Genomic DNA, 18,850 nt, shown 5'->3' with positions numbered 1-18,850 from the left:
GCTAAACAACTGATGATACACAGAGCTGACTTGTGGTTATGACTGTGTGAGTGGCGGTACCTGGGAGACCAGTTTGGAGTCGATTGCAAGAACCCTGCAGCATGCCATTGAAGAACCACCACGAGCGTGTCTAATGAAGATGTTTTGTTGTGTTGTTTGCATCAATTCCCACGGAAATAATACCTGTTTATCTTTTCTATGCCGCTTTTGGTGTTCTCATATTCCTTCTCAGTCTTCTTTTTCCCAGACTGAAGATTCTTGTCTGTTTAGTTTAGCTTCATACGGATGCTGCTCCAGGCCATTGATCATCTTTCCCTCCCTGGTCGGCACCTTTCCCACTTCTGGTGTGGCCTTTCTGAAACAGGAGCCAGGACTGCATGCAGTATGGAGGACATGGGTATACCGAGGTCTTCTGATGCAAGGGTGCTTCCAGCTCCTTTGGTAATGGTCTCTGCTGTTCTCCTGGGCACCTGCTGAGTGGTGCTCTGATGAGGTCATGGGACTGCTGGCCATAGTCAGGTGAGAGTCAGCTCAGAGCCTGTCCTCATCTGCACTTTTACCTGGAGCAATATTCTTTGATTTTTTGGCTCTGAGGTCCTTCTGCTGGGTTTTGCTGTCAGCTCTCACTTTGCCTCACTGAGTGCATTAGTTCTTGCCTCAGAATTTGGTTCCCCTTCCCAGACCATCCCAGACCTGTGAGCAGCACAGGCAGTGGTCAAAATCTTGTGAGATGCTTCTGTGAAAACTGGGGTCTACTTGTGTATATTGAGTTTACGTGGCAAGGTTTTGGTAGTGGGGGGCTGCAGGGGTAGCCTCTGTGAGAAGATTCCAGAAGCTGCCCCATGTTAGATGATAGCCAGTTTCGGCTGGCTCCAAAGGGACCCGCTGCTCTCCAGAGACGAGCCAGTAGGTGATGTTGTCTGCACCTCTGTAAGAGCATATTTAAGAAAGGGAAAAAAACTGCTGCACAACAGCAGCAGGGAGAGCAAGGAGTGAGAAACAGCCTTGCAGACCCCAAGGTCAGTGAAGAACGAGGGCAGGAGGTGCTCCAGGTGCCAGAGCAGAAGTCCCATGGTGGAGCAGGCTGTCCCCCTGCAGACCGTGCTGTATCACGGCAGAGCAGTTTTCCACACTGCAACCCATGGAGGATCCCACAGTAGAGCAGGTGGATGTGGCCTGGAGGAGGCTGTGGCCTGTGGAGAACCCCCACCAAAGCAGACACCGGGCTGGAGCTGCAGCCTTTGGAGAGGAGCCCACGCAGGAGCAGGGGGTCTGGGGGGAGCTGCTGATCATGGGGAGCCCATGCTAGAGCAGTTTGCTCCTGGGGGATGGATCCCATGGTACAAACACGTATGGGAGAAGTTCTTGAATATCTGCTGCCTGTGGGAAGCCCACGCAGACTCAGTTTGGGAAAGACGGCATCCTGTGGGAGGGACCCCACGGGGAGCAGGGGCAGAGAGGGACTGAGAAGGAGCAGCAGAGACAAAGTGTTTTGGACTGGCTGCAGCCCCCATTCCCCCGTTCCCGTGCACCGCTTGGCAGGAGGAGGTGGAAGAGGGTGGATGGAGGGAAGGTGTTTTTAGTTTGTTTTTGTTTCAAGGGCTGGAACACCTCTCTTATGAAGAAAGGCTGAGAGAGCTGGGGATGTTCAGGCTGGAGAAGAGAATGCTCTGAGGAGACCTCAGAGCTTTCAGTGCTTAAAGGGGCCTTAAAAAAAGGATGGAGAAGGACTCTTTACTTGGGTAGATAATGATAAGACAAGGGGGAATGGTCTTTAAAAGAGGATAGATCTAGTTTACGCATTAGGAAGAAATTCTTCACTGGAAGGGTAGTGAGGCACTGGCACAGGTTGCCCAGAGAAGCTGTGGATGCTCCATGTGAGAAACAAAGTTGTGTTTTTGCAATAGAAGGTGTTTTTGCAGTGGAAAATTCCACTAACCTTGCATATTCAAAAGTGATTTTGCAGCATAGCTGTGGGGAGTATGTTAAGCAGATAAGGGGAAGGTCCTGTGGTCCCAAAATAAGGAGAATAGCTAAGAAAAGCAGTATGAAATCAGTATGAAATCAGTAAAAACAAGAATCACGGGCCCTCTAGTCACGAGAGAAGATGGAAAAAAAGGAAAAGGAGAAGTTAACAGTTGGTCAAATAAAATTGTACATATGTGGCATAGAAGTGCGTCAAGTAGGTTGTGAACCTGTAGTACTCAGCCAGTGAGGAAACGGGGGAGAAATCAGGTGTCGGGGAACAGGGAATAAAAGCTTATGATAAACCTTTACTGTGCACTCCTGCTTGCAGGCCGCCTGCCATTGCAATCACGAATAAAATAGCTTCACAGAAGGTCCTGTCTGAAGAAAATTATTGAGATTTTTCTCACACCCCATACCTGGAGGTCTTCAAGGCCAGGTTGGATGGGGCCAACCTGATCTTCTGGGTGGCATCCCTGCCTATGGCAGAGGAGTTGGAACTAGATGATCTTTAAGGTCCCTTCCAACCCAAGCCATTCTATGATTCCATGACTCTATGATCTTTGTGCATCCCCTCTACCTCAGGATATTCTATGATTCTATGAAATAAGAGCCTGAAAAGCTCCACTAGGCCAAACCAGCGGTCTTTCTGACCACTGTATCAGTCTCTAGTAGTGGCTAAAGGGTATTGCATTAAGGGAACACACGAAGCCTTGTCTCTTTATGCAGTCTGTTCCCCCCACACTCCTGTTTCAACAAATGCTGGTTTGGGATGTTAGCCTATCAAAATAAATTATGTTTTAATTCATTCAGATGCACAATTTTACAGGTAACTAAGGACTTATGCCAGATCTAGAAAACAGGGAGGTATGTATTGGAAAGCATGTGGGGTTTTTGACTGCCTGAAAGGGGTGGAGTGGTCAAAGCAAACTGAACCCAAACTGCCACATGCTTTATTGAAAACTGCTAATGTGATGCCTGGAGATAGAAGCAAGTGGACAGTGAGTTGAAGTGAGGACAGTGTTTTATAGCTGTATGTGACAGCTGTGAGACAGATGCTGGAATATTGCCTCTGGCTCTGCATTCTGCAATTTAAAAAGTGTATTTAAAATTAAAGAGGGTGCTGAAAAGAGCAACAAAAATGATTTGAGATCTGGAGAAAATGCATTATAATTTATACACACTACTCTCTTCAGCTCACCCTGAACAAGACTAAAAGGTGACTATGTTAAAACAGGGGTTGCCAGTGCAGCAAGACACAGTACTAAACAGTTATTTAATATCACAGATAAAGATATAACAAGAAATAATGATTGGAAGTTTAAACCAAAGGAATCAAATTAGAATTAAGACTACCTTTTATCATTGAGGATGAGTATTTGACTTATTAATTTATCCAAGGAAGGAGTGCCTTTTCTATCATGTTTTTTTTTTTTTTTAAAGGGATTCTTTTCAGAAAATATAGCCAAATTGAAGTAATTCAGCTGATTATTGTAGTTAATGGTTGAAACTTGCAGGGTATATTGCTCAGAATAAATGATTTAACAGGCTTTCTTGGCTTTACATTTGCTGAATCAGAGGGCATGTTGAATGTGTGCTGCAAAGGAAACTACCATATGCTATTTTCACTGGTTTCATCCATTCCCTAGTCAAATTTGATTTCATTTACTCCTTTGTAATGAGAATTTCTTTACCAGTTCTGCATGTGTTTATTAGGACCTTTCTATCCAGGTACAGTTTCTCTATATTGATGCTGGATGTACAGAAAATCTTATTCACCCTTCTGTAGAAGAAGCTTTACTGTATGTGGCTTTTGTCTGCCCTAAACAGAGCTAAAACTGCTCAGATCTTCATGTTCCAACTGCTCACAAGCTGGACAGTCGTGTTTTTTTTTTTTTTTTTTTTTTTGGTGTGTGTGTTGTTGTGTGTGTGTATGGTTGTGGTTGTAGGTTGTACAGTGAGCCAAAAATTTCCAGGTCTCTAAAGGAAATACTCACCTCTTTAACCTATTTTGGGCTCTTTGGTTGGACCTGTAAGTCAAGCTGATCCCAAACTTTTTTGCATTTCCTTTGCACTGTCTTTTCTGTATGAAGAGTTCAGCAGTTGGATGAAATGGGCTGGTGATTTTGCTCTTCAGCAGCCCTTTCCTTGCAGGTGGTTAATAATAAAGCTGTTGCAGCTTTGTGTAAGAGGGAGCTTTTGCCTGAACCACTCACTTAGAGTTAATCAGGTGCTGGATCTCTTTAAACATTCATTTCAAGCTGTGTTTGTATCAGAGGCAGCTGCTTCTCTGAAAGCAATGATGGAGGGACTACAGGATGGAGATGGTTGTCACTGTCAGCACTGCAAAGAGGTTGTAATATGGGGTCTCTTGGACTTTTTTTTTTTTTAATAGAAGTAACTGTGGATAGCTTCCTACCCACAAAGGATACCAGAGGATGATACAACAGTCAACAACATCCTTCCAGACTGGCTCATAAGCAGCAACCATTTTGCTGGAAAACTCAGCCAAAATACTTTATCTACAGCATGGAACTCTGCAAGAAGGGCTCATGCACCAGCCACCTTCCTGCTGGGAGCTGAGAACCTCCCTCCTACTCTTTATCTTGTTTCCTCTTGGTGGAGGCAGCTTCTCCTAGCATGGTGTTCCAGCACATCAGATGGCAGGGCCAGAGCTTTCCTCAGGAGGTGATCTAAGCCCCCAAATTCCTGTTGTTTTGCCAGCATACACATTGCTCTGTAAGCTGGTCCCAGTCTGTTCACCACCACCATCCAGCACGCAGGAAACTTGTGCTGGCTTCTCTTCTCCACTAAAATGCAGGGTGGTTGTTGCTCTGCCCAGTTCCTGCAGAATCTAGCTTCTTCCTTGGCCTGTGTTCCTGAAGCAGAGAAGCTGCAATGGTGATGTCCATCCTGTCCCGCAGTTTCCTGGCCAGGGACTGTCTCAGCCTCTGCCCATCTGTGAGTGGGGGCTGCTGCTGGCTCCCTGGCTGGTGGCAAGCTGAGGCTGCCACTGGTGGCAGTGCCCCAGTGGCTCCAGTGGCAGTGCTGTCCTGTGGCTCTGATCCATCTCCTATGAGCGAGGCCAGTAGGATCCTGCAGGGGAGCAAGAGGAGGCAGGGGATTAATAATCTCTGCCCCACATCACAGGAAGAACTCACTGCTGAAACTGCTGCTTAAGGGGATAGGCTTTTAATAAATCAGAGAGAAAAAAATACTTATAATTGGGAAAACCAGGTATAGTCTTTTAAGTAAAGGTGAAAAAGATACCTGGGCTTGTTTGTTTTATGCCTGTTTTCTGTTCCTGTGACTTGGTCCCAGTCCCTGCATCAGAAGGAGCCACTGCCCACTGGGTGCAGACCCTGGCTGGTGCAGCGGGGTGCTGTCTGCGCTCTGGGATGTTTCACTTCTGGGTCTGGGCTCAAATCCAGTGCACTTGTCCCCTGCAGACCACTCCATGCCTCCAGTCACCTTTGTCATCTTTACTTTTCCTGTTTCTGTTTTTTCCTGAAAAGACAGAGTGATCAGACCCACACGTGATGTGGAAGATCTGGATGTGCTGCCAATTTAAGTGTTGTAACAGCCTTCAGCCTACATCACTTCAGCTCACATCCCGGCATGTGCACATGGGACTGTGCTAATGAACACCTCCGTGTCAGGAAACCCGCCTGGTTAACCTTAACCTTTGCTTACCATCTTCCTTGTCGGTTATTCCAAAAGAACACTTCCTTGCTTTTGGCAGTCCAGTTTATGGCAGCAAGGGACATTGTTGAAAACACTTTGGAAATACGAGTGTGTAATGGGTAAGCAGGCCAGCCTTGCTCTGGGGTGGGTTCTCTCCAAGCTCTCCTCGTAGATGAGAGGCATGTCTCTACAGAAAGTAAGCTGTTCTCTCAGCAGTGTGGATGCTTGTCCAAGTCCTGTCTGGGGCACTGCAGCACCCAGCGGGATCTCAGTGCTTCCTTCCTCAGCTCTGCTCCCACTCCAAGGACAGTTTGCACCACCGTGGTCAACATTGTTTCATCAGCCTGCTCTTGAACTGGTCATGCTCCTGTGCCTTCTTGGGGAGTTTTTGTCACCTACCAATGAGTCTCTGTGTGTTGGCAGCTGTAGCGGCAGCAAGGAGCCTGTCCTGCTGCCCGTCCTCACAGGAGGAGCCCAGGGACTCTTCCTGGGATGACTTCACACCTCAGTTGCTTGCCAGCCTCACCCACTGCCCATCAGATTCCACACTTCCTTTGCATTTGCTACTTCTTAATGCCTTTGTTACCATTGTCTTTTGGCATGTGGTTTGTGCTCCCTTCTGCTCTCATTCAGAGGTGACTCCATTTTCTAAAGGAAATATTTTACTTTCTATAGCTTCCCCTGCTCTGTTGTTTTGGCTACTCTGTCTTTCTCTGGGACCTCTTAGAGACCATTTTTCTATTTTTGCCATAGATTTGTTCAGAGCTTCTAATGTGATATTATGAAATATATTCCCTGCTGCCTGCAAGCACGTTACCTTTTCAGCTGCTTCTTTTAATTTCCTTTCAACTCTTTCTCATTTTTGTGCATTTCGATGAAAAATTTTAGTCTTTTTTTCTGTTAAAGGATTGTTGAACATAAGTTCTTTATTGTCATTATTGCAGGGTGGCTCCTGAATAGATCTTGTCTGTCATCCTCTGTGCTGCTGAGGATTGAATCTGAAGCTATGAGCTCTTTCTGCCTTCAGGAAGGAGTCATCCATGCTGCCTAACTTGCAAAGCTGCATTGTTTTCTTTCAGGAGTTGTTTCTAAGGCTTTGATTGTTGTATGACCAAAATTACTGTGAGTGACAGCAAACCAAAGTGAGCAGCTTGTTCAGAAAGCTGCCTCCAGCCTGTCCCCATCCAACCTGGTGCAGGGTCGTCTCTGCAGTGTCTCTGTGTGCTTGCCTGGGATCCTCATGGGGACTGGTGCAAGGGCAGTGCTCAGCATCCTGGCAGGAGATCCTGGAGCAAAGGGGTACAGACCTGCCCTTCTCCTGCAAGCTTGGGACTGCACGAGACAACTGGTTTCCTGATTGCTTTTAAAATTCTTGTTGGCTTGAGCGTCCCAGCCCAGTCCCCAGGGCTGGAAGTTATTCCTGCCTGTGTTGAGTGCTGTCTCAGGGCTGCATGTCCCTGTGCCTGCTGTGGCAGGGCTCTGTGCTGTTTGAGCTCAGCACCCCTTTCCTGATGGAGGGGAGGATCAGTGCCTGTTGTGCTTGTGGCTCAAGCAGCTGAACATTTCCTGCTCTGCCTGGGATCAGCCAGGTGCTGATTCGGGAGCTGCCATGGCTGTCCTGGCTGTGCTGGTGGAGATCGATGGGTTCCCTGTGAAAGAGGAGTTGGAGGACCCCTTGCTGCAGTGTCTGCCTGAGCAAACCGAACACAGAGCGGCTTTCTGCTGCGGATCCATGCAGACTCCAGAGCTGATGCTGTACAGAGATATCCTTTGCAACCATTTGGCAGGGGTTGGTGGCGTATTGCTCCTGGAGTGGCTGTGCTGCATCATGGAGTGGAATAAGCATGGTTAGTTTCAGGAACTCTGATATGAGAAAGCTATGGATACATTTGATGGTATTGGAAAAACTGAGACATTACACTTTAAGTAGTGGGGTTACGGCCACAAACAGCAATGCAGCATTTTGACCTGACAGTGGAAGTAGGTATTTTTTTCTTTCCAATTTCTGACACTGGTTAATGAATCACACTGCAGGATGGAAGCAGTTTTCTCTCCTAAACAGTTTATGGAGTGTAAAGTTTGATATAAAATTCGCTGATTTTTGTACCGGGATGTTCCTTCAACCAGCACTTGTGCTTGTACATATGTGCGTATCTATCAATAGCTTTTTTTTCCATTAGCCACATATTTTTGTACCAGAAAGCATAATTTAACAATGAGGAAGAATCCTAGAGGCTGAGTAAGCATGTAGGAAGGTATAGATGGTGATTTTTTACTTAGGGGTCCCTGAAAGAATGATACATGTTCTGCTGAAGCACAACAGAGCTGATGTCTCACAGGTTTTGAACTCCTGATGCCTCAGACCACCAAGTGTCTGCCTCTTCCTTAGTACCTGCTTTAGGACAAGCAGGTGTTGATAAGTGTGCGCACTTGCTGCTGTGGTCAGCAGTGACATAGATAACGCTGACCTCTGTTTGCAGTACACGGCATGCTGCCAAGTGCAAGTTATCCTTGCCTGAGAAAAATGAACCGTAACCTCAGCTCAGTGGCTGTGTTGCATGGTGACTTCTGGGTGGTGATCAGGCCTGTGCAGTGCAGCCCTGGTGCTCTGCCGCCTACCACCCTGTGCCTCAGTGGGACCATTTGCTTTTCTCTAGGCAAAGCTGTTTAATTTTTCAAAACAGTTGCTCACTTTGCCTTCCAGCACAGAAGTCAGGAGCTCTACATGGAACTGACAGGCAGCGGTTTTGAAACAAAACACTGAAACAAGACCAGAGACTTTCTTCTCCTTGCCCAGAAAGTGTGGATGGGGTGGAAGAGCAAAAAAGGAGGAAAACCAAAGTAACTGGAATGAGGAGAGGTCAAGGGCCAAAAAGCAAAACCTGGGACCTGGAAGGGGAAGCAGAGACCACTGATGGGGACTGCCTGTTGTGAGCCTGACCTCTGGTGCTGCCAGCGCAGCATCTTCCTGCCTTCCTGCTCCTGGCTGTGAGAGCAGACGTTGTGAAGGGCCTGTGGTTCTGCAGCCAAGACAGCCAGGGTGCACGGCAGCTGCAGAAGACACAGGTTGAAGGTGATGGACTGCAAACACTTGCTTTCTCAGGGCCCGAGCAGGGGAAGCTGCTTACAGGACCAGGGAAATTAACTGTGTGTTCCAGGGTGGAAAGGAAAAATAGGACTTTGAATGCATGAAGACAGAGTTGACAGAAGACTTCACTGGATACCTTGCCTTCCTGGAGGGGGTTGCAGTGCTGCTCCCTTTTTTACACGTGCAAAATTCCTGGTGGAGAATTCAGTAGACTCCTTACACACTGTGAGAGGGTTATTTAATTAAAGTATTGCTATTATACAGTTTTAGGCCATAAAATACTCTTTGGTACATCTCATTTTATAGAATTTTATAAAATACTAGATTTGAGTCTGCCCTGAACCCCACAAAATAGGTTGGGGGGGATCTGCTAAGTCTCATTCTTCTATAATTTTCAATTTTCCCCCCCTTTCCTCCCCTATTCTAATCAACTGACATGGAAAAGATTGTTTCTTTCAAATCTCATCCTTCTCCTCACTCTTAGTGTGACTGTTCCTGGGTGTGGTGATGGAACCTTAGGGATGCTCAGCTCTAATTGCCCTCTGTCTCTCCACAGAAGTGTCTGCGGTTGAATCCAGATGTTCCTGTGTGGGTCTCCAAGCAGCGCATTCTGTGCACTCTCAACCACAGCCTGAAGGATGTTCTCAACTATGGGCTCTTCCAGCCAGCCTTCAACGGCAGGGCTGGGAAGTTCCTGGATGAGGAGCGTCTACTGCGGGAGTACCCCCTGAATCCAGACACTCCTGTCCCCTACCTGGAGGTAGCTTTTTTTTTTTTTTTTTTTTTTTCCAAATATATATGTGTGTATCTACATACAGATATAGATATATATGCACACACATATATATATGCATAAGTATATAGGACTCATATGATCTCTTCCACTCTAGTCTCCCCAGAGGCACCACAAAAATTAAGCCCCCCTCCCCTTTTTTTCCCCATTTGCCATCAGGAGTGAAAGCACAGAAATTTCTGTGGGTGTGTGTTTACTCACAGAGAATTCGTTGAGGGAAAGCTGAGGCAAACGCCTCTGAGTTTTAGTTTTATTTGCTCATGACTCTGTCTGGTAGAGAGCTCCATAACATCTGCCACAGTCCTGTGAAACGGCTTCCCTGTTTTTTGACCCTGTTGATCAAAATTTCTTTTTTTTTTTTTCTACTGGCACATAACTGTCATGGAAGATTGAAGTTACAGAAGGAAAACCATTGGTGCACAAGGAAAAGCATAGGGAGGTCTTTGAATGTGAGGCTGAAGAAGCTGTTTGACATTTTTTACTTTAATATTTATTTATTTTAATTTAATTTACAGTTCTAGAGGCTGGAGGGCAACTGTGTGTTTTGACAGTAAATGACTGTTCCTGTGTGGACCTCATCTATGTGATAAGCATGGAGGATAAATGCTAAGTTTCATGCTATACTATTTTCTGTTCCAGAAAATTAAGTGGAAGAGAAATTAACTGAATTACTCTGTACTGACATTCAATATAGATTTTGCCCTTGGCTGGGATTCAGGAGAACACATGTAGGTATTTGTTCTAGGGTGACCTGGAGCATTTCTTAGGCTCCATTGACTCCCCGCTGACTGTAATGGGACTTTGGTTACCTGCATGTGGTCCTCTAGTTTTAGGGATCTTGTGCTATATTTTACCCACAGAATCTACTTAGAAAGCATTACACGCTTAAGCTGCATGAACTCTTATAAATGCAAGCGTGAATGCTGTTATTATAACTAATCCTGACTAATTTGGGAAGAAAGTACTGCACAATTTCTTAGTAAACTAATGTTTAATATAGACAAAAACATTTGGAACAACATTAAGAATGCTTGCAAATAAACCTATGAGGTAGTAAATTCCTTAATGTTCTTTACATAGGCTTTAATGCTTCATTTCTGTATAATTTAGCATAATGTCCGTACTTAATGTCTTAGTGCACACATCTAAATGCAGACTTGACATGGATATTTGTTACGTGTCATTTCAATTCTTCATAACTTGATAAGAATGGTAGCCGAGCACTTCAGAATTTTTGTTGGAAAACCAAAAATCCAGAATCCATTTACAACAAATAAATCCTACGTTGATATCAGTGAGGTTTCTTGAGCCCAAAAGATAAATTAGCCCTCAAGGCTGCATATGAATGTAATCAGATAAATGAGGGTTTGTACACAGCAGCAGAAAAATGACAGAGTTAAAAAGCAGGTACCTGCAGTATTTCCCTGGAGAGGTGGGATGCTGGCTCAGTCCTCTGCCATGGAGAGCTGTTGGTACTCCAGATTCCTTTATTGGGATAAAACAGCAGCTGCAACACAGCATGTTGGTGCTCAAGCAGCGGGCAGGGTTCTGCCTGCCCATCTGCTGAGATCCAGTAACCCTCCTGTGTGTTCGATGGTATTGACCATATCCCATATTGTCCTACTGGTTGTCATCTACTGTCAGATGCTTACTGTGTCATTCATAATGAGGTAGCTATTTCACTTGTATGCCAAACAACACTATTGTGCTTCAGCCATTATTCGCCATCACACAGTCGGTTCATGCACCTGGTAGCTTTGAATGAGATTTTGAAATTCACGTGCCTGGATGTCCTTCTTGCACTAGTCCAGTCCACGGATGAGCTATCAGAGCAGAACTGTTGGTGTGCAAACAGCTTAGGGTTAGCTGTCCACTTCTGCCATGTAGTTTTGAGTGGCTGACGACAGGTTGCACAACTCTTCTCAGTTGAAGTTTTTGCTTTGCCCCAGGGTGGCAGTTGTGTGTGCTCTCATTACATCAAAGCCAACACAGCCTGGCTTCCCTCTCAGACTTGCCTTGCTGTTGCCCTGCCCTGTAGTGCAAGGCAGCTGGGACCAGGTGTGCTCAGGAGCTTCCCCAGGGTCGAAGGCTGGGACAGCAGTGGTGGGCAAGAAGTCTGAAGCTGCCCTGATTAGGCCGGTGTGCTGCCAGGATGCAGAGCTGGCGGCTGGGAGCAGAGCTCATTTGCAGACCCTGGGACTTGATGCCAGGGGTGAAGAGGAGTCACAGTTTGCACGACAGTGTTGGGATGTGCAGGGGAACCCCAACACTGGCAACATCTGCAAGTGACCAACATCTGTATATCAGTGGGTGAGACAGTTTTTACCAGGGAATGATTAAAAAAAAGTGTGTGAAGGAACATCTGCCCAGTAGTACAAGTTTGTGATAAATTTTGGAATACAAGGGCAACTACAGAAGATTGAAAATATGCTAATATATTGCCAGCATTGAAAAATAAGTAACTTCAGTCCAAAGATAATTTGATGTCAGTTCCAGCTGAAATAATGAAATGTTGGTGACAGATTAAGTTCATAGCAATTCAAAAACTCAGAATACAGTTCATGCATTGAAGAAAGATCTAGTCAAAGCCAATTTCACTCTTTAAGGAAATTGTAATTTGCTTGATAAAGGTAACTGTACAAAAGTAACAGCCACCTGGGAGTATCTGTTTTTGTTCTACATGGTATTCAAATTCACGATTAGCGCTATTAAACATCAGCAGGACAAGTGCTAGTGGCTAACTGATCAAGGGTTAAAAAGTGGCTGTCACTGAAGTCATCACTGCATAGATATATTTGTAGTGGGGTTTCTTAAGGACCAACATCAAGCTTGATATGGTTACCCCAGGTATCTGAGTGTAAATGTGTATGAGTTGGACACGATGATCCCTGTGCATCCCTTCCAACCTGGGATAATCTATGATTCTATGAATGAGAAATCACTACTGATTGTCTGACTACACCAAGTCTGGCAGAGAATATAAAAGTGTGGATGGCACTCTAGGTCACCTGGTAAGTAGGACCCGTCAAAGTATACTGCTAAGTCAGCCAAGTGAAAAACATAAAGAGACAAGGCTTGCTTGCAGATGAGGGACTCTAATTTCAGAACACAACGTTTCTGAATAAAATGTTGAGTCCTTAGGTCAAGAAAGCTAACATTAATTCCTAGTGTGATGCCATGGCATAAAAAGTGATCCTGTAATTTATTGTTGTGTACCCTGACAAACAGTGAGTTGGTTTCAGGAGAGGCTGGGGTCAAGAGAGTGATATTAGATCACTGTGGGGGCTGTAGGCAGTGTCTTGAAAGAACATCAGCAGAAATGATCTGAGAACAGGAGATCCTTCAGTGAGAGATTTAAAGCTCAACCTGCTTAAAGAAAAATTGGCTATAGATTACTTGTGTAAGAACTTTCCTGGGGAAAACCTCTCTGTTCTTTGAGAGATCCTGAATTAATTGGGAAGAAGCAGAACAAAGCCCATACTTTTGGAAGATGAAGCCAGACAGATTCATATGAAGAACCGGTCGGTTCAGAACTGGTCACTTTTTCTCTTTACTGAGAAAAGCAATCAACTATTAGAACAAATTATGGAGGAGAACATTGGATTCTGTATCTGTTACTTTCAAATTTAGACTGAATGTCGTATATGCAAGGCTTTACTGGAGCTGCTCAAGAGCAATTTGATTCTGAGTGTGTCTTTTTCATCTCATATCTGACATTCTTCCCTCTTGCAGTTCCGGTACAAAAGGCGTGTGTACACCCAGACTTTGCTGGATGACAAGCAGTTTGCCAAACTCCATACAAAGGTAAGGCTGGAGTCTAGCCTGTCAGCTCAAAGCCCTGGTAGCATGTTCAGCACCAATGGTCTGTCCCGGTGAGCTGTGGTCTGTTACAGAGAGAGTACCAGGTCTTGAGATGTTTCAGCCTTCCTTGCTTGCCAGAACACAAGTCACTTGTGTAAGCGGACTGGTGCTTGCCAAAGCCTGGGGTGATTTAGATGGGGGTGCAAGCTGAAGGACTCCACTGAGCTGTGGTGGGGTGCCTGCGTAGGGAGGTCCATGCACTGTGTGTGTGTGCTTGTGGATGGGTATCTAGTTGGACTCGTCTCTGCTGGAGATCTTGGGGCCAGCTTTCCACAGGGTGGTAAGGCAGAGCTACACACAATGGGCCAGTTTAAGAGAAACTTTATTTGCTGGCCTGGGTAAGTGACTAAATGCCTGGGGAGTACAATAGTGTGCATTGAGGAGTACGCCTTTCCCTCCCCCTGCCAGAGGCTGCTGCACGCCTTCGCCTTGCATGCAGGCCATTGCCTTGTCCCTGGCTTTAACCCACGCATCGTTCAGTCCTTGTGTGGAGAGTGTTCTTGGTCTACTGCATCCAGGGGTTGTGGACAGTGATCGAGGAATGTGTAAAAATTAACGGTGCAGGAAATGATTGGGTATTCCAGATGTTTGAAGGGCAGTGAGTGCAGTAAGGATGGTGCTTTTTGCATGCGTAAGTGTTTTCTTGGATGGAAAGTACCCCCCCCCAGCCCCTCAGGCTCTGTGGACAGACACCCAGCCCAGTACCACCTGCGGGTGCTGCAGTCGGGGATGCTGATGGTCACTGGGCCCTGAGCACACGGTGGCTGGATGCTCTGTCGCATTGCACTGTACCAGAAAGCTGCAGTGGTTCCATGATGCCATTTCTTGTCTCAGAAGCTAAAGCAGTAACTGTGGAGAGGTCTGGGACCATCAAAGGATTTCTGTTGCCATTAATAATTGTACCTTGAGACTGCCCATGGCCTGTGGGGACTGTGTTGGTTCCCTGGAGGCCAGGACCAGTGGCAGATGAGAAACCACAGGCAGGAGGAGCGAGGTGGGCTCCAGCAGCACAGCTGGCCCTCAGGCAGCCCAGTGGCTCCAACGTGCTTGGCAGCATTTGCATAGCTGTGTGGTGGGGGGACACCCTCAGTGACTGTCGAACCTGGCCTGTTTTCTGGGAGAGTTCATAGAGAAGTGGGGCTCAGGGCAGGGAGCCATGGGGGAGAGCCTGGGTGTGGCCTGTGCACGAAGGGAAGCGCAAGGAGGCCTTAGGGTTCTTGTTTAAGGAGGATGTAGGACAGGGTGAGATCCCCAGGGCTCCCTGCTGGGTGCCTTGTGGCTGTACAGAGCTACAGCTCCACGGCGTGGTATGGCTGGCTTCCTGACTGTTTTTGTTTTGCCCTCTGACTTGATGTGCACGGTTGCCAGACTGTCAGCTGCAGTGCTTAGCCGCTTTCCTCTGAAAGCCAGCTGTTCCAGGAAACACAGAGGAGGTGACCAGGTCTCAGCAATGCTGGCTGTGTGCCCGAGCTCTCTGCTTCCTCCCCAGCCTTCCCAGCAGCCTGCTCAGCCCCTTTGCATAGGGCTGCTGTGCGTTGCTCCCGCTGCATGTCTGCAGGCTGGTGCCTTGCTCCTGCTCACACGTGCTCTGCAAGACAGGCAGAAGAGGCTTGTAAGTTTTCAGTTAACATGTACAGCAGTGAGAGCTGAGTGGGATGGAGCTACAGGCGTAACAGAGGGAACAAAACTTTCTCCCAAAGAACTTGACTTACCGTAAAGGTTAGAATCTTCCTCGTGGGAAGAAACAGGTCCTCTGTCTTCCTTTAGCAGAGCTGCAGAAATGAGAAACAAAATGCTACTAGAGTTTGAATTTGACTCACGAAGATTAAAGTCATGAGGTTTCTGTCTAGTGGCATAAGAATATCCAGGCAGCAAATCTGGAAAGCTCTCAGCCTCTCCCTGGCGCCAGGAAACATGAATCACTTCTGAGCTTTGCCAGTGGGAGACTGCATTTCCTAGAGGGAGGGCTGCAGATGCCTGTGACAGGGAGACCCAGACGGCAGCATCTGAGGACATCCCCTAAGACTGTATAGTAGCCATAAATAAGCTTTATTAAATATTAACGTAATCTCTCTGCTTTAACGTCTGCTTAAAATAACAGAACTCCTTCATGTTGTTTCTGTTTTTTAAGCTGTCCTTTGCCACTAAAATACTGCATCCAAATGAAATCTTACATCTGTGCTCCCCTTTTAACTCCATCAAGAGGATGCTGATGCATGTTTCCCTTGGCTGGCATTTTCCAGGAGCCCACGAGCACTGTGGGCCGTGACGCTCATGGGGATGGCAGAGGAGCCCTGGTCCTGCCCTGGGGCTGCTCCTGTAGGGCTGTGGTGCAGGGGGTGGGTGAGCAGGAGACATGCTTGTGCCAGCTGCTTGCTGGGGCAATGACGGTGCTGACAGCCAACAGCAGCAGCGTGACTAACTGCATGGCACAGCTCGGCACTGATTGCGGGGAGAGGGCGAGAGCGGAGAGCCTGTGCAAGCCTCCCTTCGGGCAGCTGGAGGACGAGAGAGGCACAAAGCAAGGGGGGACATGGGCTCCTCTTTAGGGAGGTGGCTGGCTGAGCGGAGAGAAATCTGGCAAGCTTCTGGGGACCCCACACCTAGAGTGGAGAGCACGGTACTGCCTGCTGCTGCTTCTGTGCCGGGTGCTGCCGGCGAGACTGGTCAATCCAGCGCTATGACACTGACCCTGTGCAGGGATGCGCAGGCAGCGAGGCAGGGCTGGCGCGGGGGGATCATCCCTGTAGCGAGGAGGTTTTGTTGGGCCGACTTGGGGTGGTTGACCCGTCCACAACTGCAGGCGTGTACAAGTTACGGGTATGAGTGGGTGTCTCTTCTGCTTTCAGTGCTCCTAGCAGCTGATGCATTCTGCTGCGAAAGCAGATGAATAGCTCCGATCCTGTGTGGAATGGTGCAGACCGTGCAAGTGTCTTGAGGCATCAGGATGGAATTGTTTCCATGTTATTTGTAGTGAGACCTAATCTCTTGGGTAGTGAATTACTGGTGGGATTTTTTTTTGTTTGTTTGTTTTGTTTTGTTTTCCCTGAGATGCAGTAATTTAAAGTGCTGTGAAGAATTAGCTTTAGGTCTGATGGGATGGTGGGACTGTGCCTCAGGCTGTGGTATATGTGAAATCTTGAGACCTGTGGCTAATAGGCTCATCTGAATGAGAGTAAAGTACCAAAACAGAGTTTAGAGTCTCATTGTAGGTAGCAGGATATCCTACTTGAAACTTAAAATACTCTCGATGTATGAATCTTAACTGCCACTTAAAAAAAAACAAAAACAAACAAACAAAAAAACTCCTTTTGCATGCCAGGAGACTTGTTCTAAGTAGCGGGGAAGCTGATTTCTTGGATTGGCAGCAATAACAAGGTGACTTGGTAAAATCAGTCAGTCAGCTTCAGTCTCTTATACCTTTTGGGACCTGAAGGCAGTGACACTTATAATAGATTTTTTTTCCTCACTGAATTGCAGTAGACAATTTTGAATGGGAGTGCAAAAAATGCATGTGATAAAAGGGCAATCCCAACACGTTTACAAATGAAAAATCTGTGCAGAAAAATCTTGGCATTTACCAAAAGGGGACTGCCACCAGCTTTTCTCTAGGTGCTGGTGCATGAGCAGGGCTGTAGTGATGTGGAGGGGATGGTGGCACAGCTCCAGGGAGCAGCGGGGTGTCTTAGCCCCGCATGAACCTGGGAGACTGGAGCAACCACCATGGCCGTGGCGATGCTGGGAGGAGGCATGGGGACAGGCAGCCGGGGCAGGCTGTGAAGGATATCAGGAAGAGCTGGGCCACTGGCACTTGGTGTAGAAGTGACCAAGTCTGCTGGTGTGGCATGCACAGCTGCCTTCTTTAAGCCCTTTTTAGGGAGTATCAGTGTATTGTCCGCTGTGGTATTCTCCAGGAGAAGATGGGCTGCCAGCTGGTGGCAGAGCAGCCATGTACATACCAGCCGGGGAGCTTCCGCTGAGGTTATGGTACCACGGTGCTGGCCAGTTTGTGCTCCTATTTAAAATGTTGTCATATCCCTGAAAATCCAATTGGAGAGCTAAAGGAGCTAGTTAATGTCAGCAGTAAGTGCTGGACAGTGAAAGGACTTGCCATGAATAGACAAGCAACTGTGCACGTGCTGTAAACTAACTCCTGGGGCACCATGTGCACTGTGCCTTCTGCCTGTCGGGTAGCAGTAGCTGAGTATCACTGGTGCAGGCTGGAGCCCATGGTGCCTCAGCAGCACTCGGAGCAGCACACCTGCAGCATCCCTCATGGAGCTGTGTGTTCTGTGGGACAGCAGGTACTGCCCCCAGTCCTCTGCTGAGTGCTTGCCCCTGCCACAGCTTGGACGTTGGGCCAGAGCATCCCTCTGCAGGCTGTTGGTCCCACTCGTGCTGGGAGTGCTTCAAAAGGGTTTGGAGAAGCACTGAGTCAACCTCAGAGATGATGTTTAAAGGTTCTTGTTGTGTGCAGTGAAAGTGATTATCTGATGTTTCTGTGGGAATCAGTGATGTCTGCTTGCTGCTGTCTGATTGCCTCGGTGAGAACTTGTAAAACGGCTGATGCAAGGGAGGACCAGCTTCTTCTGGTGACTGTGACCCCACGTCATCTGCCACGCACTAAAATGTGGATGGTTTGTCTTAATTTTAGCTGCTGTTTGGAGCAAACCGGGCCCTGAGGAAAGATTAGGCTTTTTTTGATACTAAAATTGCTGGAAGCATCAGCATGCACTTGGCGTTAAGGGGATGTTTTGTCTCTCCACTCTTGCAGTGCGGCTGAGCACTTGGCTTCCTGTGTGCCCAGCCTGGGCTGAATAGTGAGCGACAGTTAGAATAATTTATCTGCAAGCAGAATATCTCATTTATTTTCTTTCATTTCAGTTCAAGAGAGAAAGACTTGTTCCCTTGCACCAGCTTCCTCTCAATGAGCTTTTATTTTCTGGAGGGTGTTGATTTTTCTTGTGGTTTTGTGCTAATGAGGGATAATGGGCTGAACACAATGCCCCAGCAGGATGACGGGGACTGTGTCCCTTCCCCAGGAACCCTCCTGATCTTAACCTCAGGCTTGCTTTTGTGAACACGCCTCAGACGTGCTCAACAGTCATCTGCTGACATAGGGTGCTTTGGGTAATGATGTGGAAATCAAGCTGTAGCACTAGGCAGAGGTGGCAGAGGTTTGCGCAGAAGCCCCAGTGGCTTCCCAGGGGTAGGATTAGGACAGAGCCAGGTTTGGCTCCTGTCTCCTCTAACTGGGCTCCTCCTTTTCCAGGATCAGGGCAGGGTTCATGGACAGCCTGCAGGAGATGCCAGAGGCGGAGAGCTCAGCTCCACTGCAGAGTTTTGGTAGAGACCACAATGGCCCCAGTGCTGGGATGGGAGGGTCCTACCTACCTCGGCCCCTTGTGTCCAACCCCTGCCCTCCCTGCTGCTGGCCTGTGCCTGGACATTGGGACATC

At 47.3% G+C, this 18,850-nt stretch overlaps 1 protein-coding gene across 1 annotated transcript in view; it reads left to right on the top strand.

Moving 5' to 3' along the window:
• The window catches only part of SHANK3 (SH3 and multiple ankyrin repeat domains 3), a 352,775-nt gene that overhangs the window by 31,550 nt on the left and 302,375 nt on the right, over nt 1-18,850 (top strand). The window contains exons 3-4 of the mRNA XM_035335012.1: nt 9,294-9,497; nt 13,263-13,334. Of these exons, the coding sequence (XP_035190903.1) occupies nt 9,294-9,497; nt 13,263-13,334 (276 nt within the window). The remainder of the gene's footprint in view (nt 1-9,293; nt 9,498-13,262; nt 13,335-18,850) is intronic.

Source organism: Oxyura jamaicensis, chromosome 1 (assembly GCF_011077185.1).
Source record: "Oxyura jamaicensis isolate SHBP4307 breed ruddy duck chromosome 1, BPBGC_Ojam_1.0, whole genome shotgun sequence".
NCBI classification, from domain to species: domain Eukaryota; kingdom Metazoa; phylum Chordata; class Aves; order Anseriformes; family Anatidae; genus Oxyura; species Oxyura jamaicensis.
Note: the sequence above shows the minus strand (reverse complement) of the source record. Positions and strands in the feature narration are given on the sequence as shown.